At 36.8% G+C, this 25,085-nt stretch overlaps 2 protein-coding genes across 3 annotated transcripts; both read right to left on the reverse strand.

The window, feature by feature from the left end:
- Positions 1-5,200: 5,200 nt before the first annotated feature.
- LOC117788091 lies at positions 5,201-10,283 on the reverse strand. 2 transcript variants are annotated; one of them, XM_034626755.1, is made up of 6 exons: positions 10,191-10,283; positions 9,978-10,047; positions 8,275-8,389; positions 7,436-7,548; positions 6,986-7,135; positions 5,201-6,912 (listed from the first exon to the last, which is right to left on the reverse strand). In XM_034626755.1, exons 2-6 carry the CDS (start codon positions 10,027-10,029, stop codon positions 5,762-5,764), a joined length of 1,581 nt encoding a protein of 526 aa, XP_034482646.1. In that variant the 5' UTR covers positions 10,030-10,047; positions 10,191-10,283; the 3' UTR covers positions 5,201-5,761. The 2 variants fall into 2 exon arrangements, with proteins under 2 accessions (XP_034482646.1, XP_034482645.1); XM_034626754.1 differs by lacking the exon at positions 7,436-7,548 and adding an exon at positions 7,988-8,118.
- A 6,486-nt stretch (positions 10,284-16,769) lies between these two features.
- On the reverse strand, positions 16,770-24,856 carry LOC117788067. The gene is made up of 4 exons (XM_034626734.1): positions 24,376-24,856; positions 22,767-22,933; positions 22,305-22,554; positions 16,770-18,218 (listed from the first exon to the last, which is right to left on the reverse strand). Exons 1-4 carry the CDS (start codon positions 24,428-24,430, stop codon positions 17,071-17,073), a joined length of 1,620 nt encoding a protein of 539 aa, XP_034482625.1. The 5' UTR covers positions 24,431-24,856; the 3' UTR covers positions 16,770-17,070.
- Positions 24,857-25,085: the final 229 nt, after the last annotated feature.

Here is a 25,085-nt window from a genome sequence, read left to right on the forward strand (position 1 = left end):
CGATGATTTTTTGATTAGCTTTTTCATTTCTATTTTATGTGCATAGCATTAATTACGCGTTGTTTAAGATCTGATTCATAAAAATCAATGGCGAAACGGCGATATAATAATATTTTATCTGTATCGATGTTTTTTTTTTTTTTTTCGATTTTTATGACTTTCTTGATATTTTTTGAGATACCTTAACCAATCTCACAGAATATCAATTTGTTGTTGTCTTACACACTATGACCATATTTGATTTAAATCGGATTATGCCTTTAGTATGAAAACCTCTACTGTTTCTTAGCTGCACATTTATATTTAATTTTTTTATTTCTGGGAATCAATCCGAAAGAAATATCGAACTCGGAACGTCACGAAACAACTATTTCGGTAAAAAGTAATATTTCGCTTTTTTTCTTTCCTTTAAAGACCTATTATTTTAAAACTTTTGGGTAAAAATCTTTGTGGATATCTCCGCTAATATTCAAGATGAACATTTCAAAATTAAACACCAATTATACTTTAGATATCTATGAGCAATTATTTCTTAAAAACTACCCGCATTTAATAGAAAACTTCTTAAGTTTGTCCGTTATATTTTTTGGGTCTAAATTATGAGTGTCACAGTATGAGACAATTGAGTTCTCGTGTTAATTGTCAAGAACGCTTAGTTCTGCTTATTCGCCAGATGGTCAACGTAGTTCGATGCAGAAATGATGCGTGAGGTTTGACAAAATTATGTTCGACAGCGGTTTGAGAAAAGAGTTATGCACTAATCGATTGTCGTGCGTGTATTCTTGAGTTATTGAGAGAGACAGAGAACACTAGATATCCCGTGCAACTTAAGGTAGCATAATAAGTTTTGACGAAATGTTGCATTGAGGGAGAAGACAGTTACAATTTGACCACGGAGCAGTACACACAAGAATGTTCGCCGTCTACAATTGTTTTAAGCAACTAATGCGTAAAATGTCATCAAACAAGAAAACCAACAATTAAAATACAAATCCGACATGTACATTTTAAACTTATTTCAATTTTTAAACAGCAACGTATATTTGGATTCTGCCTAAATGTGACCGAATTTCGTTGATGCAACGATGAATCTCCTCTTTTAATGCACGCGTGGTAGTGAGCTTCTTGACATAGACCTGTGATTTTAAATAACCCCATTAAAAGAAATCTAATGGTGTTAAATTACTCGATCTAAGGGGATATCAGAAATTTTGGGGCTGGAAATTGCTTTCGTCACTAGACTTTAACCTTGTGTAAAGGTTTTTGTGGGTAACCATTTTACACTGGAGTCCTTAACAGGTCACTAACGAAAAAATCTAGTGACAGTCACAAATTCAGTCCCTGCTCATACAAAAACATGACAGTTCATGACAGTTGAGTTTTAAATAGTGACTGCCGCTGTTGTTAGCGACTGTCGGAACCAGTGTTGGTAATTAAAATGTTATTAACAGAGTGTTATTTTATATTTTGCAGCACTGGAAAATCGAACTAACAATTTCGAAATGATATTTTTCGACAAGTGAAAAATAAAAAGTTATCATTTGTTGACAAGCGACAAGAGTAAGTGCAAATTATTTTGTGGAAATAGATAAAGTTCATCATTTTATTTGTAAACAATGGTAAGCAGCGCAAAAAGTGGACGGAGGATCTGGAGCATATACTTATAGACGAATGGTCTGACCCGATCAGGGAGTTGCGGGGCCAGAGGAAAAATATGCATGTATTTTCAGAGATGGCGCTGTCTCTCAATAATCATGGAGATTCTGTCACAGCAATTTACATCAGGTAACCATAATAAATCACATTTTGTAGACATGATATGTTGATATGTATTTTTTATTAAATATTTTAGCCAAGGGGAAAACGCAGTTGTTCCGACATTAGGTCGCCATCTACTTGGGTACATTTTAAAAAGATTAACGAAATTTTGGTAATTGTCTATTGATGCACGACCTCTCAAAAAATGAAGAACAAAATATTCCACGATGGACCGCAACTTATCATGAATTACAATGAAATTATTTCTTCCCGGTCATCCGCAGTTTCTTTTTAAATGCACTTTAAAGTTTCAGTGCAGATAGCTCAGCTTCAGCCGGCAGGACTCACTGCTCTCAATTAAAACGCTCATTGAGAGCATAGAGACAACAAGCAGCAAGGCAAAACGGATGAAACTGAATCTCATTACACTCAGAAAATTTATTTTCTATATTCAAGAAAATCGCCATAAAATTAGAACAGTCCTAAAATTGAGGAAAAATTTCTAATTATGAGAAAAGACTCAAACACAGGTCTTTTGCAGACCTATTCCCTCCGAATAGGCGGAAAAGCGGACGTAATAACACTTAAACCACTTAATCTTATAAGTCTGAGTAAATCAGACTTTGGCGATACATAAAATGAGAAATCTATATTGTTATAAAATAGTAAATTTTGATTCAATATACAGTCATGGAAAATATAATAAAACGCATTTTCTCTCTTTCTTAAACTTCATATTATTTATACAGAACGTCACAATAAACATAAATACAACTATCTTTCACAATTAAAAACAAAATGGACTTTTTTTATTTCGCCTGGAAATAATAATAGAAACGAAATGCCTAATCTTATCCAATTTGACTAGTTTCTAAAAGTTTACGATAGCTTTAATATGAATGAATGATAAACTTTTTTTGGTTTTTGAGATATCGTTACCAAACTGATGCAATATGTTTCTAACTTGGTTTTATATATCCTTATCAAAGTTGGTTCAATACGAACCCCTATTCATATAGCTGTCGTAGGACCGATCGGCAGAAAATCAAGTCTTAGTATGAAAAACTTTTTGTTTTATGAGATATCGTAAACAAACTGACAGAATATGCTTTTAAGTTTGTTCTTACCTTACCTTACCAGTTCAAATTGGTTTACTATATCATATAGTTGCCATTGAAACAAGTAGTCAAAAATGTAGTACAGTGCTCTGCAAGGGCGTCAAGTGAGCAGAATATTTTTGAATGTTCAGCAGTCTTAGCTTTTTCCATAGTAAGTACGGGGTCTGCGACAGTCGAGAATGCTTGACTGTGGCTCCGTCCAAAATGTTTTTTTTTTTATTAATTTATATTTTAATTTAAAATTTGTATTTGTTTGTCACAAAATTGGATATCAGAAATTTTGGAGCTAGAAATTGCTTTCGTCACTAGACTTTTACCTCGTGTAGAGGTTTTATTTGTGGAATTTATATTAACTTCGTAAAATTAATAATTTTGATGAAACTATAAATTAATTTATGTCGGTCGTCCTTAGTGACTTTTGAAATAAATTTGTCAGAAAAGTTAAAATTTCTGTCATTCAATGAACTACGAAATTTTCTTAAAAGCTATTTTTTTTTTAAATTTCTGAATATTGAGTGGTGTGTGACATACTACTTTTTTTTAAGAGATCTATCCATGACTAGGCCTAAATTCTTTTTATACCCGTTACTTGAAAAATAAGTAAAAGGGTAAATTGTGTTCGTTGGAATGTATGCAACTCTATAAAGTATATATATTCTTGATCAGCGTCAACAGCCGAGTCGATATAGCCATGTCCGTCTTTATGAACAAAAGGATCTCAGAGACTATAAAAGGCACACAGATTTCTATATACCTCTCGCAGATATTCTTTGCACTATGGAAAAAGGTCCAATATTTTTGCCTTTAATTAAATTTTTTTGTTGTGAAGTATTTTGAAAATTGTTTGATTTTCCAAATCTGGATAGATTTTTCGGGACTTTCCTTAATGTTTGAGGCTCGATGAAAGTGAGCTGATTTAGAGCTGCCATGTGAACTGAAATAGCGCGTCGAATTTCCATGCAACTTGCAGCGCGAATTGTGTTTGTTTTGTTGACATAGGACAAAAAGTGTAAATATGAAAAATGTTAAGCAAGATAATTTTAATTGGTCGTTAGTACATTTTTTTTTAGTATTTGTGTTTAATAGTGCAATTGTGTTGTTAACGTGTATTTTTAGCTCAAAACTAATAAAATTGCTCATGTTCCGTGTAGTATTGCTTTTGTACATTTCATTGCATCACAAGAGTTTTGTTGAGTGGTTTTTAACAAAACCATCTAAAGTCAGATGTCATTTATATATTTTGCCCGGTTTTGCCCCTTTTAGCTAAAATACACATGTTGCGGTTGTACATTTTTGATAAAAAATCGGATTTTTCTCAAAATCAGTATGGGAGTAGGGGGAGGGGGGGGGGAAGGCGTGGTCCAATTAAAAAAAATTGAATTTCTACAATAGTCTAACTTAGGTCCATGCCAAATTTCAAGTCTCTTGCTTTACATTTAGAGCTTATGCAAAAATATCGGGCTTTGTTTCAAATTTAAACCACGCCCCCCCCTCTGCCCCCGCATTGCAAAAAATAACCACACCCACAGTTTTTAGGATAATAAGTTTTTTTGGTAATTATCGTTATCTATTATTGTTACCAATTATCCCACTGAATCGCACCAAGATCGGACAAGTAGAACGGCAGTTATGGCGAATTGAAGTTTTCAGAGCAAAACAAATAAATTTGTAGACCCCGTACTTAAAAAAAGTACAGGGGTCTATTGGGTTTTTTAAAGTACTTTAATATATATTGAAATAAGTAACGGGTATCCTATATTCAGGAACTCGACTTTAGCGTTTACGACTAGTTGAGCTTGAATTAATCGGCCCTCCAAACGAATGGGTTGAATATTATCTCGCCCCAAAGAAATGACAGTAGCAGCAGAAATGAATTTACATACGCTTGAAGTTGACGACGAGCAGTCCTCGGAGAAACACTAAAGAGTTAATGGGGCTCGATAGTGCACAGGAGGTTTCAGTTCACATTACAGATTACATTCATAACCCTCTAGGATTCTGTCCACCACTCTATGATTTGTTTCGTCGTTACAAGATGCGGCCGAAATCCAAACTGGTGGGATAGAATGATCTGGCCGCATTGAGCTCTGAGCGCTAATGTTTTTGTTGTGTGGACTGCTGTCGATCAAATGATTGTGTTTGACAGTGTGAACATCTTTACTTTCTGTGTTCCCTTAGAGTTATATCGAATGCTCTGTTCGATATCCCAAAATTATTAAATAACTTTCATTGACATTTTTGTAGACAATCAAATAACTATGGATAATCTGGGAGAACCGATGAACTATTCCTTTTAAAATCATATTAAAAAACTGACAGTTTTTATATTTTTTTTTTCGTATATTTTTTATATTTTTCTTATAAAAAATACTTATATAATTACAAAAATATTTTTAGCTGCTGCGATTTTTGGCGCGGTTTTTTTGTGAAAAAGGTTTTTTTCGAACAGAACAAAGAAGCAGCAAAGGTTTTTGTTGTTGTTTTGTGTGTGTGTGTAAATTAAAACAAACCACTTTATCATTCAAAAATTTAAAAGGGAAAATGAAACAACAGATGGAAAACAAAACTAGTAGTGAAAGTAGAAAAAAGGTAGTTGAAAAAGATACAAATACAAAGAAAAGAAATTAAGAGTTTAAAGAGATATTTGCATAAATAGTAGATAAAGTGGGAGAAAGGGAAAATGTAAGTCAAATGCAGGGTAGAGAAAATTCTTAGATAGAAACTTTCACAATATTCAAAAAAATCTAAAGCTTGAACACTTAGAAAGAGTAAAATTGTGTTGGGTTTGTTTTTAGTTAATCAGACTCTCGGTTGAACCACAAATGAGTTGTTCTCTTGTTGTTTTAAAGAAAGGAAATAGAAGAGAGAGACTCTATGGCAACAGCTTAAACAGAGAAGCCATCGCCGGTGGGATCTAGGATCCAGGGATAGTTGTTGGGGCACTCCATACACGTGAACAGACGCAGCGTCTCACCAGGAAGCTCGCGGGTGGTCAGAGGGCAGGCGTTGGGAAGGGAGCAGTAGGGTTGCCCCTTGACGTCGCACTTCTCCTTCCATTCCTGGAAGTCGCGCAGCGAGTTAAGCTCTGTGGGATTTTGCATCCATTGGATGACCTGCAGATTGGTCACGAAGAACACATCATTGCGTCCCAGCATCTCCTCGATGAACTTGATCAGCTCATCGCGATACTCCTTCTTCGATTTGAGCCACGAGGCGTGGAAATGCAGACCGAGTGGAGCACGGTTGGTATTGTAGTGACGGTTGAAATTGTGGCGCAACAGACGTGCGAACTGATCGCCAGAGGCGACGTTGGAGCAGGAGTCGACCATGTGGCAACCAGGAAGAGACTCATCAAAAGTGGGATCATCACGACGATCCAATTCGTTCATCACCATCTCCCAAACGGGATGGCTACGCGATGGGCAATTGTGGGCATTGCCGTTGCACTTGTGTGGCATGCGGAAATACAGGGTATACGGCCAGATGGGCACACGTCCCAAGGAGGCCGTGATGGAGGCATCATACACAAAGAACTGATCTGCCATCATCTCGAACTGTTTGTTGCCGCCCACACGCAGGTAAGGAGCACGCATGCCGATGATGGAGCCATCGGTGATGTTGGCAAAACGCTCGACAATCAATCGGGATCCGGCCATCTCGGCCAGCCAGTCATCGTAGCTGCCGCCAGACCAGTAGTTGGGATCATCCTTGTGTGTGAGTGAGAAGACAGAGATCTCATGACCACGACGATGCAAGTCCTGAATAGCCGAGTAATTCGAGTACTTGTGAGAAACAAAGAAGGTGCCCTTGATGGAGCATCCGTTGGGATTCTGGCGTTGGCCATTGAAAATATCCTCGTACAGATCAATGTTGTCCACATTGACAGCACCGTTGAACGTAATGGTGATCATCTGTGGCACCTGTTGTGGCTCAATGCCACCAGGAATACGTGTGCCATCAGCGGAGCAGAAGCAATCTGGCAGAGCACACTGTGTGGGATCGCACTCTGGAGCACGGTTGGGATCCTCATCGACCGCTGAAAATGAATAGAAATTGAGACCTTTGGTTAGCCTAAAGTCCTACATGGATAAGAATCAGTTAATACTTACAGCACGCATTCTCATCGGACTCATCTTTGCAGTCGGTCTTGCCGTTGCAGAAGAGTTCCTTGTCCAGGCACTCGCCATCGCCGCAGGACAGTTTGCCATCTGGGCAAATGGGCTCATCCGTCTTCAGAATGGGCTTTGCCTTGCGTGGCTCTAAAGGATTGATTTAAGGATGCATATGTTAATAAATGGCTTTGAATTTGATTAGCTTTTAGTCTGTTAGTGACAAAAAGTGTCTAAATTTTGAAATGAGAAGTATACACGTGATTGTGACTGTGAGATGGGTTAGGGTTGTTGTTGGCATGTGGTTTAGTATTATTGGTTGATTCAGAGGAGATCCAAAGTTCATTATAACTATATACATTACTCGAGTACATGTATCTGTCTAAGTGCTATGTTCAAGTGTGGTTGGTGATATCAAATTGTCTAATTGGTGGCAGTCATCACACTTACTCTCTTTCTCATCGCAGTTAGTCACCTTGGCCTTCCAGTCGCAGGTTTGTTTAATAACATCGAAGGCCAAACCGGAGGGGCACTGAATTTCTTTCAGGCCCGACTTTGTACATCTAAAAAATAAAGTTTGGTTTTTCGTTTTCGTTTTCTTGTTTTTTTTTTTTTTTTTTGATATTGTTTTCGTTTTGTTTTTCCCTAAGCTGCTTTATCTAGCTAACAGAACTTTGGCACTAGTGTTTCTTTCTTTTTTTTGGTCTTCCGGGAAGTTTTCGGATCTTGGATTGGGTTTGATTCAATTACTTAATTTATGCAATGATCAGAATACATTTAGTTTTGGTTTTAGTGACAGAGAGTCGAATAATGAGCTACATGATATGAGCACACACATAGAGATAGATAAAGAGACAGCGAGAAATAGAGGGAGACACAGACGTTACAGGACAGAGAGTTAGACAGTGTATAGGACGGTTTTAGGAGGCACAGTCTAGTGCTCTTTTGAAGTATACTTTTGACTCTCGGCTCAATGGCTGGGCACAGAAACATCCCACTTACTTTCTTGGACATCGCAATTTTTGACGTTCGTCTTCCAATCGCACAGTTGGCGAATAACATCGAACGCCAAACCGCCGGCACAACGGATAGGTGCCAAGCGATTGCTGCCATCTTCTCCGGCACTGTCGCACCTTTAATAGTTTTTTATTTATTTATTTATTTTTTTTGGAGTAGGTGCAGAAAAATTGTTGGTGTCAAAAAACAAAACAATATCCCCATAATCGTCAATTTTTTAAAAAACAGGACATCAATCACTTGAGTCCAAGTTAATTCGTCGAAATTCTTACCTGTAAACTTCACGGCAATCACCTTCCGTGTCCAGACGGAAGTACTCATCAGCGGGACGATCGGCGCACACTTCTTCAACATCGACGCCCTCAAGTTTGTCCGACTGACGTTGTGCTAAGGAAAGGGAGGAAACATTTTTGATTATAAGTTAAAATCATTACAATTTTATTATAAATTAATTAATATAATTGATATGATATTTATTTCTAATTTAAAAAACCACAATTAATTTTTCTATAAATATTATCTAACTGTTAGCTAAAATATATTCTTGAAAAAATATTATTTTATTTAAATATTATTTTTAATACATTGATTTAAATTTGCCTTTAAATTATATAGATTAAAATTTTTTAAAGTTATTTTTACCATTAGAGAATCAATTGTATTTAAAAAACTTAATTTTTTTTAACTTATTTTAATTTCTTTGCGAAATTTCGAAATTTTTAATTTTTAAATTTTCTATGTCTTTCTTTAATATTTCAAATGTGTTATAAATCAAAGATTATAATATTATATTCCGTGCTATGATTGGTGATTTTAGTTTAATTTTTTTTTTATTTTAAGATGTTATTTTAATTTAATTTTTGTTTTAAAAAATTCGTAAATTTACTGGGCAAATTTTTACCGAACTTTTATTTAATTAATTGTTATTCAAATGTTATATGTATATATTTTTATGATTATTGTAGCATATTTTGTTAAGTAATGATTATTAATCGGAAATCGTTTGGCAGATCTGATTGTTTATGGCCTGGTCGCGTTTTTGGCTTAAGTGCCTCAGGTGCTATCAACACGGCAGTTAACCGGTTTATCTAAAACGACTTCTAAAACCAAAACAACTCTCGTTTTTATTGTCGTTGTTGGTATCCGTCGCATAATGTATCTTTCATCTAGCAAATGAAACCGAAAGGGCAAACGAAAGCTGTGCCCGCTAAGGAAGCTGCGAGCAATTCAACAAGATACGATGGGTGTAAATGTGAGTGTAAGTGTTACTTCTACTAATGGAGCATGTTGTGTATTTTGGTAAGGTGTAGCGGCTGCTGTTGCCAAACTGGTTTGAGTATTGGCTAATATTTGTTGTTATTGCTTGTATAGGAGTATGCGAAACCAGTTTGCATTTAAACTTTAAAGATACGATTATTGCATAAACAACACTGGAGTTGTCTCGTCTCTTCCAAAAATAATAAACGGAACCAATCGCGATCATATCAAAAGTTGCCTATGCTAATTTTTATGGCCAGCTCCGGCATTGCTGTTGCGGATGTTGTTGCTCTCTTGTCTGTCCTCTTGCCACAGATTTTTTTTTCGTTTTTTTTGTTTTTTTCTTTTAAATTTTTACATTTTATTTCTGGTTTGATGGCGCTCAGGAAATCATTCAACTTGCATCATCGCTGGATCGATTGATACACACTGCTCAGTGTTTTGGCCATTGCATGTTGCTAATGACTTACAACAACTTTATCACTTTTTTTTGTATTAAATTTTTGTTTGCCTTGGCCAAAGACCGAGGTGACTTTTCTTTTTCTCTTTGTTTTGTTGTCTTTTCTTAGCCTTGTGCAAAAATAAATTCAGTTGCTTATTCAGCTGGTAAAGGTCAAGTGGGCGGTTTGCCAACGTGGCCAGCTTACTTCAAGTCTAAGTCTAGGCTGTTAGTAATACGAAGTAATGTTTATTGCGGGGGAGGGGGGATGGCACTTACCAGCTGCACAGGAAATCAGCAAAACGCTTAAAATTGGCCACCAACGCGCCATGTTTAGTTCCAGCGCTGGCTGCAAATTCGAAAAAAACGAACAAATTCAAAATTAAAAAACTTCACTTTTATTTTGAACACACTTCATATGCGTAGGTGTGTGTATGTCTGTGTTTATGTGTGTGTGTGTGTGTGTTGTGTATAACTGGAATTTGATATTACTTTTAGCGCTCAGCAAATGTAGAAACGACAGCGATACGCTGGTTAGAGGTAGGCGAGTGAACGGAGGGCACTCTTCCAATACACAGCCACGCTTACACTAGGTGTTGTCCACTGGCAACGAGTTCTATTTATTAAGCTGTGGTGTGTGCGCCATTTCAGGCTGTGTGTGGTGAGTTTTCGACGACTTGGCGACGGCGACTGCGACAGCGTCGGCGCCGGCGCGACTTGACGTCAAAGCTTTTCGAAGGGGTAATACGCTTTGTGGAACCCATTTCGAAAATGCCAAGGCGGCTTCAACTCCGTCTGGCTGTGTGTGTATCTGTGTGTTATTGGGAATGTTCATGCGATTGAGAAGAAAGGTTAATTAATTTGGACGCAGGTGTGAGCTACCTTCGGTTTGTGTCTGTCTGGAGCTGCACCTTTGGCTGGAAGGTGGGCAGAGCTCTGAGCACCCACTGCAGCGGAGCTGCCAACTCAGTTGCATAAATCAAATCTTCACATCAATCAAACAACTGACCCTGAAATTTTGCGCCTTTGTCTCTTTGTCATCTCTTGTGATTCTTCTACAACACAAACAAACAAATCTCGATTTCGTAACTGTTTTTTATTATTTCTCATCTTCATCTTATTTTTCTGTTGTCGTTTCTACATGTTGCCTTACACGTTTTGTTGATGCCGCTTGTTTAGTTACTTTTTATTTTCACCCACACTCATGTGGCATAACAATTGGTTAGACGCAACCACACCACCTGCATTTTAACGCCTCTCTCTTAGCCAATTACTGATTCTGCTCACAAGTTGCGCATTAAATTCTTGTTGACGTGGCTAAGACATCGGACAAAAAGGTTAATAAACCTCCCGCCAACCAACGCCTCCATCCAGTGCTTTCCAGCAAAGAGTGGCAACACTTTAATTGGCGCTGAGTCACACACAATAAACTTACCTTTACATGGTTTTATTTTATTTTATCTTATTTTATTTGATTTTATTTTTTTTTTTTTCTTGTTTCTGTTTACCTTTTCATTTGGCTGAAGATCACGAAATTTTTAATTAATGGCAAATTGATTATGCGCTTGTTCAATTTTGCAGTCCCACCTCGTTATGTAAAGAGATGCAGGCGAACAGTCTCCAAATCGAGCCAAGCAAAAGGGTTGCGTACCTGCCTGGATTCCAACCAGCCTGTTATTCAATAAGTTAAGAGTTTGTATGCGATCATGACGATGATAATGATATGTGCGATATACATTCGTGTATATATGTCTGCAGTTCCGTCTGTTCGTTCCGTTCGCAAAAACCGGAGCATGTTTCCATATATGGCGACTTCCTCAATATTAAATGCAAATTCTTAAACTAGATAACAATTCTCTCTTAGAAATTATCATCGTATTATATAATTAGTTGCATAAATTTAGAAAATTATGATTGCCTACATATAAGTAAAAATTTTATGATTATATAACAAGACTAAAATAATTTTTGTCAAATAAGCTCATATAAGTGAAAAACTTCACTAGTATTTTGAGGAATACATATATTGAGATTAGAGTGATTCGAATATCTTAAAAAAAAGCCTCTTCACGAGGTAAAAGTCTAGTGACGAAAGTGTAGATGCACCAAAATTTCTGATATCCAATTTTGTGACGAAAAATATATAAATATTATAATTATTATTATAATTTTAGATAAAAATAGTTCGGCATTCTGCAATGCGTAAAAAACCTATTTTAGGGTAAAAGGAATGTCGACTTTTTTGCGCTATGTGCCGAATGTCGAACACAAGCAAAATAAAGTTTAATGTAAAACTTTTAAATAAAAATATAAATTCCATAAAAAAACAACGATAATTGGCATTCTCCCAAAAGTCCTCAAAGCTACCTTTCCAACGATGTATGGTATAGGACATATATGAAGCTTTTATGGTTTGGAAACTGCTTGGGTTTCAATTTTTAGCGGGATCTAGCGTTTTCCCGCTAAACTAGCTGTTTTTCCAAAAAGTCGTAGAGCAAACATTTTAGATTTCCGAAAAGGAATAAATCCACATCATTACCATTAAAAATTTCAAATTTAATTATCTTTTGAACTATTTGTCGGATTTGTGTGATCGTTTTTTTGATAATAAATTAAAAAAAATAAAAAATTTTACGGAAAAGCCACAACGGCCCCATGATCTCATGATCCAGATGAGTTAAAAAAAGTTTTAGCATGCCATTTTGTAAGTTAGGACTAACCCTTTCGATCGGTATATAACTTGATCTGATCGCACAGTCGTAGCCAATTTCCATATTAGCTGTATATATTGCCAGTCGCCTTTCGCATTCTTGGTGCTGCTTTCATCACTAGTGCAGTAATTATACAATCGGAAAGCTTGATTTAGATATGCGACGTAATTAATTTGAATACTTTTCATATCATTCTTCAGTAAATATATATAATAATAACCATAAGTGGTTTAAGCTGTAAAGCAGTTTATTTACTTATTCTCAAACTTTCATTGGGCCAACGCTCAAATCAATTTTGTTTGTACACATTTAAAATGAGATATTTGTTCAATTAGCTATGACAAATACGGTATTCAATACTAACATTTACAACAAATATTTGTTCGTACATATTATCCAAGTACAATCATTGTTTATTTTACGACGTGCAGTGTCTGTATGGTATTCGTATTAAGTGCGAAAAGATTCTGCATTCAATTGAAAACGTTGCATATGGAGATTTTTGGCAATCAGTCAATATTTGATTGAATAACTTGAATTGCAAATAATAAGCAAAAACATCAATAGGTGCTTTGAGCCATCGTTTTTAGTATTAAAAATTAATTTTAATAAATAAATAAATTTGATTCCAAGGCTAAATTAAAAATTCGCAAAGGTTGAAACTAATATAACTTGCTTCATTTTCGACTGATGTATTGACTGAAGTGTTGCTGGTGAATTTTACGAAATTTCCAACTAACGTTTATGTTGATTACCTCAAAGTGCAGTCAGTCCGTCAGTCGGTTAGCCGTCAATTAATTTGCTTCGGGCTTGATCTGGAAGGAGTGTCTACTAGAATACTTGAATAAATGTATATATCTGCAATCTTATGCGTTATTAGAGTTTCGAATGATTGCATAGTTATTTCCTGAACTTGAAAACGGGTTTGTCTTGTACTAGAACACGGTAGAAAAGGAAAAATTGAACAAAAACGAAAGACAAGAAATCAAGCCGGTTAACACGGCGTATGTGTGATTTGTTGCTGGAGCGTTCTTGAAATTGCAGCTCATTACAATGACATTTTAATTGTCTTTCAAATTAAAAAATCAATTCGCTTGTTGGCAGACAGTTAACGGTGAGACAGCGCTGAACCAATATTATGATAAAGATACATAAATATATCTGAATGTGTAGAAGATGCCACAAAAAAGTTGTTTACCTTCTTAGGCAATTGTTGATTGCACTTTTGTTTTTTATTTCTTGTTTTTTTTTTTTTTAATTTTGATAGTTACAATTAATTTAAGTTGGCAACGGTTTTTACACTTTGGTGATATAATCGCCCATATTGGATATGCGGGCATGCTTATAATTATTATTATTACTTTTTTTAATCAACTGTTAAACTGGTTTTTCAATTAGAGTGAAAATGTTGATGATGGCACCTCCAGCGTTCGACGGCATTGAAATTAATTTTTTCGACGAGTGAAAACCTTTTTTTTTAAGATGGATTTACATAATTTGTGTTGTCAAGATTGCCCTCGATTTTGCCTTTGTGGTTTGATTTCGAGTATTATGATGTTTTATAGATAAACATTTGATAGCGTCTAAAACCCTATTTTTGCCAAAAGGTCAGCGAAACAAAAAAGTTGGCCAAAGAGTGACACACATAAAAGCAGAAGGTAAAACAAGAAAGCTATTGGAGTTTGTAATTTCCCAAAATACTAAGCCTAATAAAAAAAATCTTATTAGAGCTATAATTAAAGAAATTTTAATATTACAATCCAATTCGACAGATATACAAGAAATACATGCAAATATCATCAACACAATGATTGGATCAGGCGAAAAAAGAGAAATTGCCTACAAGAAAACAGAAAATTGTACAAAAGCGGAATTGCTAATGAAGGAAATGTTCGACGAGCTCTTCAAGCCGTTGAAGATGAGCCTGTAAACGGTAAATGGTAAACAGTAAACTACGGACAGTAAAAGAAATGCATAACCATAAAAAACACACACTAAGTTGCATAAGTCGAACGCCCTTTTGCCCTCTCGTAGCTCTCCTCTCCAAATTGATCTCATCCCATTGAAATTAACCAAACCAATCCCACCGATCCAATCCGATCCGAAGAGAGTGCGTTTAATTTATGGCAAGTTGAGAGCATTGAAGGCCCCAAAGCGGCCACGGAGTTTCTTTTTAGTGTTGATATTTAAATGCGAGAGTTGTATTTAAATGTTTGTCTTTAAATTTCCATTTGCTCAGCTCTTCGAACCATCTACTATAAGGTCTAAACTTCTTTCATGCCCACCGTTTACATCTTGCTTACATTTTCATTTATTTCTCACTTCTTTATTCTCTTTAAGTTTTCTTGTTTTTTTTTTTATGGGATTCACACGCAATCAAATAAACATCCAAAATGCCATATTCTTTTCGTTTGCTTAAAACGTGTCTGACCACATGAACGGCAAGTTATCTGATTTCTGGCATACAACATATGTACATACGTCATTTATCTAGCTGATCACTTGATCAGGTGAAACGGCTGATTCAAAACTAGGAAGCATATCTATGAATTTCTTGTGGAGCCAGTGTCAAGATGAGAATACTGAGAAATACCTACGTCAATTGAATTGTGGTAGTGCATAGTGGTTAAACTAAATTCAAATTTGTTAATAAACATTTATTAAAATCAGTTACCGCTTTGTCTATAACATCTACAAGTACAGCGGTAAAAGTTGAATCAAAACTTTTTAATTTGTATAAAAATCATTTTGGCTTAATAATTAAATTATTTTAATGAGTTTTATTCATTATGTTTGATGTTTACTAATTTACCGCTAATTTAAACTTTTATATGCTGCTTTTTTTTTTAGCAGATATTTGTTGATATATACCCACTGTGTGCTTGGTACTCATGTGCACTGTATGCAAATCGTCCACTTTGCAACTAGTTCACCTCAGCAAAAGTAAAAGTTTACCCAACACACATACGCAGACGTACATATATGCATACATAAACACATATTTGCACACAGATACTCGTGAAGTAGATGAAACTTGTTTCCACAGACAAAGGGTTATAGGAAGCCAATATGCTGATATTCTAAGAGCATGCGGATTATAAGAATACTTCGCTTATTAGTTAGAAAAAGTTTAAGTATGCCGTTTTGTAAGTTAGGACTAAGCCTTTCGATCGGTATATAGCTCGATCTTATCGGACAGTCGTGGCAAATTTTCAATATTAGCTGTATACATTGCTAGTCGCCGTTCGCACCCTTCGTGCTGCTTTCGTCACTAGCGCGAACTGCCGTCCGAAGTGATATGCTAGTCGTGCATGCTTGATTGAAGCACTCTCACTTATTTTCGCTGTCATCGATGCCGTTTACCTTGATTGGTGATAAAACTTATTAATGCGTCAAAAATTAGCGCAAAAACAGCAAAATACACCTACATAGACTCAAATTGTCTAAGTACGAGTGTGTTTATTTATTAATAATTTATTTATTCAGAGTGTGTGCAGAAAAATTTGAAAAGCATATAAATTTATGTAGGTACACATATTATTTTTGGTAATTCCCTCCTTGTCCATAGAAATTTGCAATGTCTCAAACTAATTATCGACGTGTATTGAGTGTGTGTATGCGTGTGTGTGGGTGTATCTGATTTGTTATAATTGCATATTGTGCCAGCGAGGTATATCGAAAGATTCCCCATGAATCAAGAATCTGTTGCCAAGTATGAATATAGCATTCATTTGTGCGCATATTAATTAGCAACAAAAATTAGTTAATAAGCCTTAATTTTGCATTTTAAAATAAATATTTATTATATATAGTATGTGTATGTATAAGTGTGCCCAATTCTAGACCGGTTGCTTCACTTTATAACCAGTCTAGGAAATGATAATAAAAAGGAAAAAACTTAAATTTACATATGAAATAATGCACATAAAACTGAAATCGAAACTGAAAACCGAAATCCAAAACGCGTTTTGTTATTTAAATTTGTTTGTTTTTTTTTTGTTGGGATAATATAAAACTGGTTAGTAAGTCAGTGGGTAGCGCACACAAATTGGGTTGATTGTAGTTTTTGTTGCTGTTGTTGTAGTTGTGCTGGGTGCAGGTTTAAAAGAAACAGTTGCCAAACTCATCAAATACACCTCCTATGCATTATAATAGCATTTTTATGGTTGCTGCTACCCAAGATTAGCATCACAAATAATCAAAATGATGAAACATACTTTTCGTTTTTTAAATCTTTTTTTTTGTTTTTTAAATTTGTCGTTTTTTATTTTTATTAGGTATTTTTAAATATACACATACAAATTAACGTAAAACTACAAAAATCAGTTTCTGCTTGCAGTTTTCATCTTCATCTTGTTCGTTTCTTGTAAATTTTGTTGTAACTGTTTTGTTTTGTTTTTTTTTTTTTGTTTTAATTGGTTTTTTAATAACGTAACACAGCAGAGACTTAGCCAGGCGCGTTTTTGTTGCGTTTTAAAACGCGGCGCAGTCAAAAATAAAAGTATAATGTAAAAAGTCTTGATTTAATTGAAACAATAATAAGAGTTGGGTACTTTAGGTGGCTGTAGGAATTTGGATTAGGGCTGCTTGGATGCTAACGCTCTCTCTCTCTCTCTCTCACTCTCTCACTCTCTCGATGTCCTGCTTTAACTCAGGCTGACTTAGAAGAAACCATCGCCAGTGGGATCATTGACCCATGGGTAGTTGTTGGGGCATCGGACGCAGGTCTGCAGATTGATGGTCTCCCCGGGAACCTCCTTGGAAGTGAGCTTGCAGGCATTGGGCACCCAGCAGGCTGGCTTACCCTCAACGACGCACTTCTCCCTCCAGGGCTCGAAGTTCTTGACCTCGCTGATGGTGCGTGGATTTTGCATCCACTGTATCACCTGTGTCATGGTCACAAAGTACACATCATTGTGATTGGCCAAGATCTCATCGATCCAGTAGAGGAAGGCGTCGAGGAACTCGGGATTGTTCTTCAACCAAGCGGCGTGGAAGTACAGTCCCAAAGGTGCACGATTCTGATCGTAATGGCGATCGAAATTGTGATTGAGGAAATTGTAGAACTGATCACCAGTCAGGATGTTCGAGCAGGAATCGACCATAGCACAGCCAGGCAGATACTCATCGTTGACTGGATCCTCACGACGATCCAACTCATTCATGACCATCTCCCACACGGCATGCGATCTCGTGGGGCAGCTCTGCAGGTTGCCGTGGCAACGATGTGGCATACGGAAGTACATGGTGTAGGGCCACAATGGGGGATTCGACAGGGGAGCCGTGATGGTGGAATCATAAAGGAAAGCCTGCTCCTCCATCATGGTGAACTGATTGTTGCCTCCCACACGCAGATAGGGAGCACGCACACCCACAACCGAGTTGTCCGTTATATTGGCATACTTCTCAATGATAATCCTCATGCCGGCCATTTCCTTGGCCCAGTCATCAACCGTCGCATTCGACCAGAAACGCTCCTCGTCGTTGTGAGTGATCGAGTGGACAGCAATCTCGTGTCCCTTGCGTGAAGTCTCCTGTATCGCTGAATAGTTGGAATACTTGTGGGATACGAAATAGGTGGCCTTGATGTCGCAGCCATTGGGGTTCTTGCGACCCTTGAACATCTCCTTGTACAGCTCAATATTATTGTTGTTGATGGCATCATCGAAAGTGATCGTGATCATCATGGGCACATCCTTGGCGGGCAGATCTCCGGGAATCGAAGTACCGTCTTCCGAGCAGAAGCAATCGGGCAACACGCACACAACGGGATCACAGGGTGGGGCACGATTTGGATCATTATCGATGTCTGTAAATAAATAAAAAAAAAACAAAGAAAGGGATTTTATAAAAAAGGAATTCTACACACACAGAAAACGTATCTATCGATTAATAAAATTAAAATATTTTAAAAGAATGACTCGATTTGAATTGTTCTCAATGGCGATTGCCTTTCAGAATACAAAAAACCTTTCCTGAATATGTGGCAAAATCTCTTTTGAAATGTAATACCATTTTTTTTGAAAAAGAGGGCTATAATCTATAATCAAATCCAAAGCAAAAATATTTCTTTTAAAATATGTGGGAAAATTAATCAGATCGCGTTTACATTCAAAATACTTTCCATTTATTTAAAAGGGTAAACCCTTTTTTTTAAACAAATCATGCAATTCTTCTATATCAATCTTTATCCATTCGATCTTTTTGGTTGCCAAATACATAAGTAACTTTCTATATATACATATTTCTCTCAGTGTAATCGAACAATTTGTATTCTGTTTACGGTAAAGTTCAATCAACTTTACGGATAAATATTTAAAACAATTAGCTAACTGTAAATGGGCGGTTCAGTTAGTTCAATGAACTTTACCGTCGGGCCTGGAAAACCAATCACAAATCACCTAAGCGCCGGGAAAACCGCCGTCACCAAAACGCAAAGTGAATGGAAAATGTCTGCACAATTTCAGTATCTCGAAATATTGTTTAATATTATTTTGAATTTTTCTTTAAGCCATGTTGTGGTCGTCAATCAAGCGAAGAGCTGGTAACTCTGAGTTGGTAACTATTTTGGTATGCAGCTAACGTTCACCTGGCCCATGTCTGGGCAGAAGAGGCTTTCAGTCTTCAATCTACTCTCCTAAGCTTCTCTAACTGTCTGTCTATCTCATTCCTCTGGTCATCCTCATTGCGCCCACGTGTTTGCCATTCATTAGCGGCCATATGCAAATTACAATTGAATATATACGACCATTCATATTATTCGTAAGTATTTGCCAGCGTCATTTGTAAGCCTTGCACTTGCATGAAGCATTCGCAGTCCAAGTCCCTCATCATCATAAATCAACTGCGAAAGTTTTTAAACAAAGAAATTTTTTTTGACGTAATTTTTGTTTGGCACTTGCCAAAGTGAAATGCCAACGAGACACGCAAAGGCCAGGCAAATAAAAAAAAAATTTAAAAAAGAAACACAGCTTTGGATAGCTTTTTTTTACTTTTGGTTTTACGTTTCCGAATTGGTTTTTTGCAAGTAGGTCGCACCCGGCTTTTGTCTCCGGCTGACCTTTTATCACTCTGCCTTTGCCCGGCCCTCTCACTCTCTGCTACACTAAATTACAACCACTGTAGGCATTTCATGTTGCCAATAATCTGTCGTTAAAGCCAAGTGTTATGTCATCGAGCATCGAACCGGTTGCACACACGGCTCCAGCTCTGAATATTCCCTGACATTTAAGCCACTTTAGGGTTTGTCTTTAGTTTTCCTGCAATTTCATTGTCTGCCTCTCGTTTCTGCTGTTTCTGTTTTTTCCCCAGTTATTCGTTTTTATTTATGCTGAGTATGCTTTTAGCCATCAAAGAGCGAAATGTAAGCTGGCCTATTAAGCGTCTTACGTTTTGTTCAAGATGATGTTCACAGCTAATAGCAGATTACGTGATAAAGTCGACCAAGTGCTGAACTGAATTGCAAGTGGTTTCGAGTTGGTTTAAATGAGGGATATCAATAGGTGAATTCTCGGAAATACCGTTAAGTAATATTTGTTAAAACAACATTTTACAAAGATGAGACACTAAATAGCTTTGGGTCGAAAGACATTGAATGCGAGACACTCTTTTGTGGGACGCTTTTAATTTTCAAATTTTGTACTATCCTAAGGGATTATTGTAATAAGTGACTCAAAATATAATTAAAAAATAAGTTTAAAATGAATGTTACCGAGTTAGCGAAAATTAAAAAAGTGTTGCTAGTATTAGATCAATATCAAAATACTCTTTAGCATGTATAAAAGTGGTATAATGGACTTTGTAAAATATTTTATTGTGTTAATTCAAAAAATATTTTTATAGATGATATATTTTTGATCAGCTTCAGGAATCCAACTTGTGATCTGCTATTTAATCTCAACAGAAATGTTTAATTTTGTTTTAAAGAATATTTTTTAACAGAATTTCCATCAGCAACAGCCGAGTTGTGCTACAGGGTATCTTCTATTAAGCCCCGACTAAAGTATTCTAACTGGATTATTGTTAATTGTTTTGTTTGCCTTATAAATACTTTTCCTAGTCTATCTGAGCGTAACAATCGACATTTCTCGCTTCGACGCTTTGTTGCTCACTTTTTTTATTGATGGGGGCCATTTAAATTGGCTCATACCGTGGCTTCCTTATTGCCATATGGATGGCTCCGTCTTCTGGGAGGTAATTCAAATGGCACTATTATTTAATTTCAAATTCAATTTCAAATTGTTTACAAGTTAATGCTTCGTTGGGCATTTGTTAAGTTGCCGCCAAACGTCATCGTCGTCGTTAACGCCACTGGCTTCTAAACGTGCAAATTTTCGCATTAAACTAGACACGATCTGCGATTTATAAGCTACAACACAAGTACAATCTACGATCTATAATCCACTTGTACATTTGTATAGAGAAGGCCTTAGAATTGGCCGGCTAGCGGCATTTATGGTCATTATTTCTTGGCTTATTGTTTGGCATTTGATTTGCTCATTAATGCACATTTATATGCGGTCACCTCTTGAGAAATGTCGGTATCGTGTTTTGCAAATTGTTAACGTAAACACAGACACAAATCAAATAAGAAAAAATAATAAAAAATTATAAAAAAAAGCCAAAGGCAAAAAGGTAGCAAGAGGCGAAGAAGGCAGACACAAAGAAAGACTCCACTTAGTTGTTATTTAAAATTAGTTGCGGTTTTTAAGATAGCTATATATAAAAAAAATATCCAACAACAGAAATAATAATAATAATAAATAAATAAATAACAAGTCTTTTGTTGCTTGGCTTTTTGCAATTGCTAAAAATACAACGATTTAAGCCGATTATGTAAGCTTAATTTACACATGAATCGAACGGGCTCTGAACCGCCTTTTGACTGTCTTTCAGCATTCGGCATTCGGCATTCGATATTCGGTAGCTCAGTCCCATGCTGAGAGCATTTGCTTTAGTTTTTATTTCTTTTAAGTCCAAGGTTAACATTAATTATTAATTTATTTAACATTTAACATGTTGCATGTGAGATCTGTGTGACTTTAGCTTAAACTGCTCCGACTCGAGTCAATGTGATGATGCAAAACGATGCACGACCCAGCCCAGTTTTTTTTCTTGTATGGATCACTGATGAGATCAGCTCAAAGTTCGTATTTTTTTCTAACATTTTCTTTCGTTTTACACTTGACATTTCCATCAAAAAACAAAAGAAAAATATAAGAAACTCTTTGGAAATCAAGCCGATTTCTATGGACTTAAGATATCTCTGAAGGGCTTTACGAAACGAGTCTCTACTTTGTTGCAAGACCTGCGCTACACGTAGGCGGTCTAAAGCACCCAAAATAAAAAAAAAAAAAAAAAAAAATGAGGGAGTCCCCTTCCCGCATGCATCCTATAGAGTCTGGACTGTCAAACACTTGTGTCTTACATAGTTTTGTCGGAGATTTCGAGAGTAGTTCCATAGACAACTGGAAACTTAATGTTAAATGCCGCCGACCGGTTTTAAGGTGCGACTCCGTCTTCGACTCAGACTCAGACTCTGGCTTAAACAGAGTTACTCAAAGAAATTCACGAGCCATACAAATGTATGCCACTTGAAGATTTGAATTTCAGTTTCAACTTGTCTTTTTTATATTATTTTCTTGCCCAGCTGATGGGGTAATATCGGCTTTGTAGCCAATCCTGTGTAATGGCAGCGTAAATCACTCGACGGTCTTGCTGAATCATTTCGAATTATTGAAGTCATATAATATGAATCATTGAATACTTAAGAAGCCGAAACTCTAGTGCCACTCAGGAGTATATTTATTTTTCTCGAGTCTCTTCTTTATGATCTCTCTAATATTCATGTTAATGTAGCCAACTCTCGCTTTCTTCGATGTTTTCTTGTACTTACCGCAAGTATTTTCATCAGAGCCATCTGAGCAATCCTTCTCGCCGTTACAGAAGAGACCGCGCTCAATGCAGTTGCCATCACCGCAGGCCAGGAAACCATCCTGACACAGAGGCTCATCCGTGTGGAGCAGAGGCTTCACACGACGTTCCTTGTTCTTGCTCTTGCAGTTCTTTACGGACTCTTTCCAGTCACAGGTCTGCTTCTCAATATCGAAGTACAAACCGGCCGGACAACGAATGGCTTGCAGACCCTGTAAATCAAAAAGCAAAAAAGAGAAACGACTAAATGTTAAATGATACTCCAGTTGGACTTAGGGCAACAGTTTGGCAAAGTTCAGCAGTAATAAACAACAACAACTGCAACACAGCAAATGCTCTGCTTCGAGTCGATGCGCTGACCACATTGCAGTTGTAGACTTTGTCTGCCCACCCCTGCTCTAGGATATGTTTGAGTGGAACCTACCGATGAGGTGCACTGAATGACATCGCGACAGTTGTCGCCTTCGCCGGCTACCAAACGGAACCACTCGCCGGCATCTTTGTCTTTGCACAGCTCCTTCTCAAAAGACTCCTCCTTCTTGGGCTCCTCGGTGGTTGCCTGTCGCTTAACACGTTCTTCAGCGGCATTAGCTGCAAATGGAAGAGAAACAAACATTACACTTAAAAAAACGCACTCTAGAAAAATCAATTATATTTTAATGAATTTGAATTGAAAGTCGTGGTCAGAGAGGAAATACTTAAAAGGTCCCTCTTAAAGTTATATCTGTTGTTTGATATTAAATTTAAGTTACTAACGATATAATAAGTAATTGAATTCAGAATAAGGTACAAGTTCGTCTATTCAATTTTAGTTTAAGTATTTGAATTTGTTGTTAATACTATAGAAAATTCAATAAATTTACAGCCTAGTTGATAAATCTGTTTATGGTTGCAAAACCGGAAGAATTTCAGCTAAAACCGAAGTGCATTTGGTATTACAAATGTGGGTTGGTCCACGTCATTTGGCTGGCACTTCCTGTTACACAAAGCAAAACAACAACAACACAAAGATATTTATGTATATATATAAATATATATATATTGTATATACATGGATATAGACATAAAGCATATGTAGATGTAGACTGGGGCTAACGGCATGTCGTCTAGCTGGTTGTACCTCTTGGGGTTGGCCAAAACAAGTTTGCCATTATGAAATACGATGTCACCAATACCAATGCAAAGAACCCACTACAGACGGACAGAAATATAGACAGACGGACCGACAGACAGACAGCTCTATAAGCCGCAGGCCAAAAGTTTCAAATCAAAATAATAATAAATAGAAATAAAAACTTGCAGCGCTTGGCTATAACTTTGACATTTCACAGTCACAGTTGGCAACAAGAGTTGCACAAAAAGAAAGACATGCTCGTAGTTGCCACATTTGCATAACTGTTAAGAGTTAATTGACAGGTGGCTAGATACCACAGGGCAACTACAACATACTGGTAAGTCAGTAATATCGCATATTGATCGATCACCCGTCAAGTGAACAAATGCATTCCACAAATGTCGAATGTCGAGAGTCGCATGAGCTTAAAGTCGAATCGAATCGAATTGAATTGAAGTTGAATGAAATAAAAGTTGAATTCAAGTTGTATTGAATGCCGCTTTATGTTGGCATCTCAGGATTTACTCAAGCCCTACATAAATGAAAGTTGTTTTGCGAGCACAACAAGCTGTCGTTGTGTATGTTGTTGTTGTTGTTGTTGTTAGCCAATTGTCAGTGCATCCTTTTTTGCATAATCAAGGTTACAAGCAGGCTGCAACGGTCGTTCATGTAAACTGCAATGTTCCAACTGTCAGCTTTCAGTTTTCTGTTTTAGTAGTTTATTTTTCTTTCAGCTTTTTGAAGGCCAGTTTTTTTTTTATAATTGACAGACAACTTCCGCTGGACAAAATGCAAATTGCATGAGGCAGCAATTATAAAACTCCAAGTCCATAGCTGAATACTATACATAAATGTATACTTAACTGAATTTTGTAATTTATTTCTTGTTTGTATTTTTTTAAAATGCTTTTTTGCTTACCTGCACCAATGGCCGCCAAAGCCAAAACGGCAAAAACTACAAAAAGTTTTGCCATTTTGTACGATGTCTAGAGATATAATTATACACGCACAGTTTCAATTATTTGTATTCAGTATTTATCTGATTATTGAAAAACACTAGGTTAAAAAACACTCGAGTTGAGATCAGCAAGAGCAGAAATAGCAGCAGCAGCAGGTTTGTCCTTCCGTTCGCTATCAAAGCTCCATTTACACTGTTTGCAACGTTGTCGCGCACAATTTCTCGAAGCTGACGCCAAAGGCCCAAAACCAACTCAAATTTGCTTCTTTTATTACACGCGGCGGGCAGAGCGGCGATGTTGACGTCGACGTTGACGTCGACTCTTTGTTGTTAGTGCTGATCTGCAGTTGGGCGCCGCAGCGTGGTGAGTATCGAGAGCTTTTTTACAGTTAGCAAACACACAGAGGGGCCAGCAACACGATCCACACGTTGGAGCTTTAAATCGGCTTTACTCGGTACTTCGGTTGCACAAGCGTCGTTGTCTTCGTCGTCGCTCGTGACTTGACTGTCGCCCAAAAAAGAGAGAAGTGCGGCACGCATGCGCCACTCTTTTATATGCAAAATGGCAGCAGTGAGGGGTAAAGTGTTTGCGTCGTGGTGAGTAGCAGCGTCTGCAGTTGAGCTGTTGAGCTTACTGACTGAATGTGGAATGCAAGTGTGGATGCCATTCA

The sequence above is a fragment of the Drosophila innubila genome, assembly GCF_004354385.1.
Source record: "Drosophila innubila isolate TH190305 chromosome 3L unlocalized genomic scaffold, UK_Dinn_1.0 0_D_3L, whole genome shotgun sequence".
NCBI lineage: Eukaryota > Metazoa > Arthropoda > Insecta > Diptera > Drosophilidae > Drosophila > Drosophila innubila.

What these genes read in the sequence shown, in the direction of transcription:
- LOC117788091 (XM_034626754.1), bottom strand. Translation starts at nt 10,029, where the DNA reads ATGGCGCGTTGGTGGCCAATTTTAAGCGTTTTGCTGATTTCCTGTGCA. An exon ending in GATTGCCGTGAAGTTTACAG is followed by an intron (nt 8,119 to 8,274) that starts GTAAGAATTTCG and finishes AAACTATTAAAG; the next exon opens with GTGCGACAGTGCCGGAGAAG. An exon ending in GTCCGATGAGAATGCGTGCT is followed by an intron (nt 6,913 to 6,985) that starts GTAAGTATTAAC and finishes ATTCATTTTCAG; the next exon opens with CGGTCGATGAGGATCCCAAC.
- LOC117788067 (XM_034626734.1), bottom strand. Translation starts at nt 24,430, where the DNA reads ATGGCAAAACTTTTTGTAGTTTTTGCCGTTTTGGCTTTGGCGGCCATT. An exon ending in TTTGGCGGCCATTGGTGCAG is followed by an intron (nt 22,934 to 24,375) that starts GTAAGCAAAAAA and finishes TTCCATTTGCAG; the next exon opens with CTAATGCCGCTGAAGAACGT. An exon ending in CTCTGATGAAAATACTTGCG is followed by an intron (nt 18,219 to 22,304) that starts GTAAGTACAAGA and finishes ATTTATTTACAG; the next exon opens with ACATCGATAATGATCCAAAT.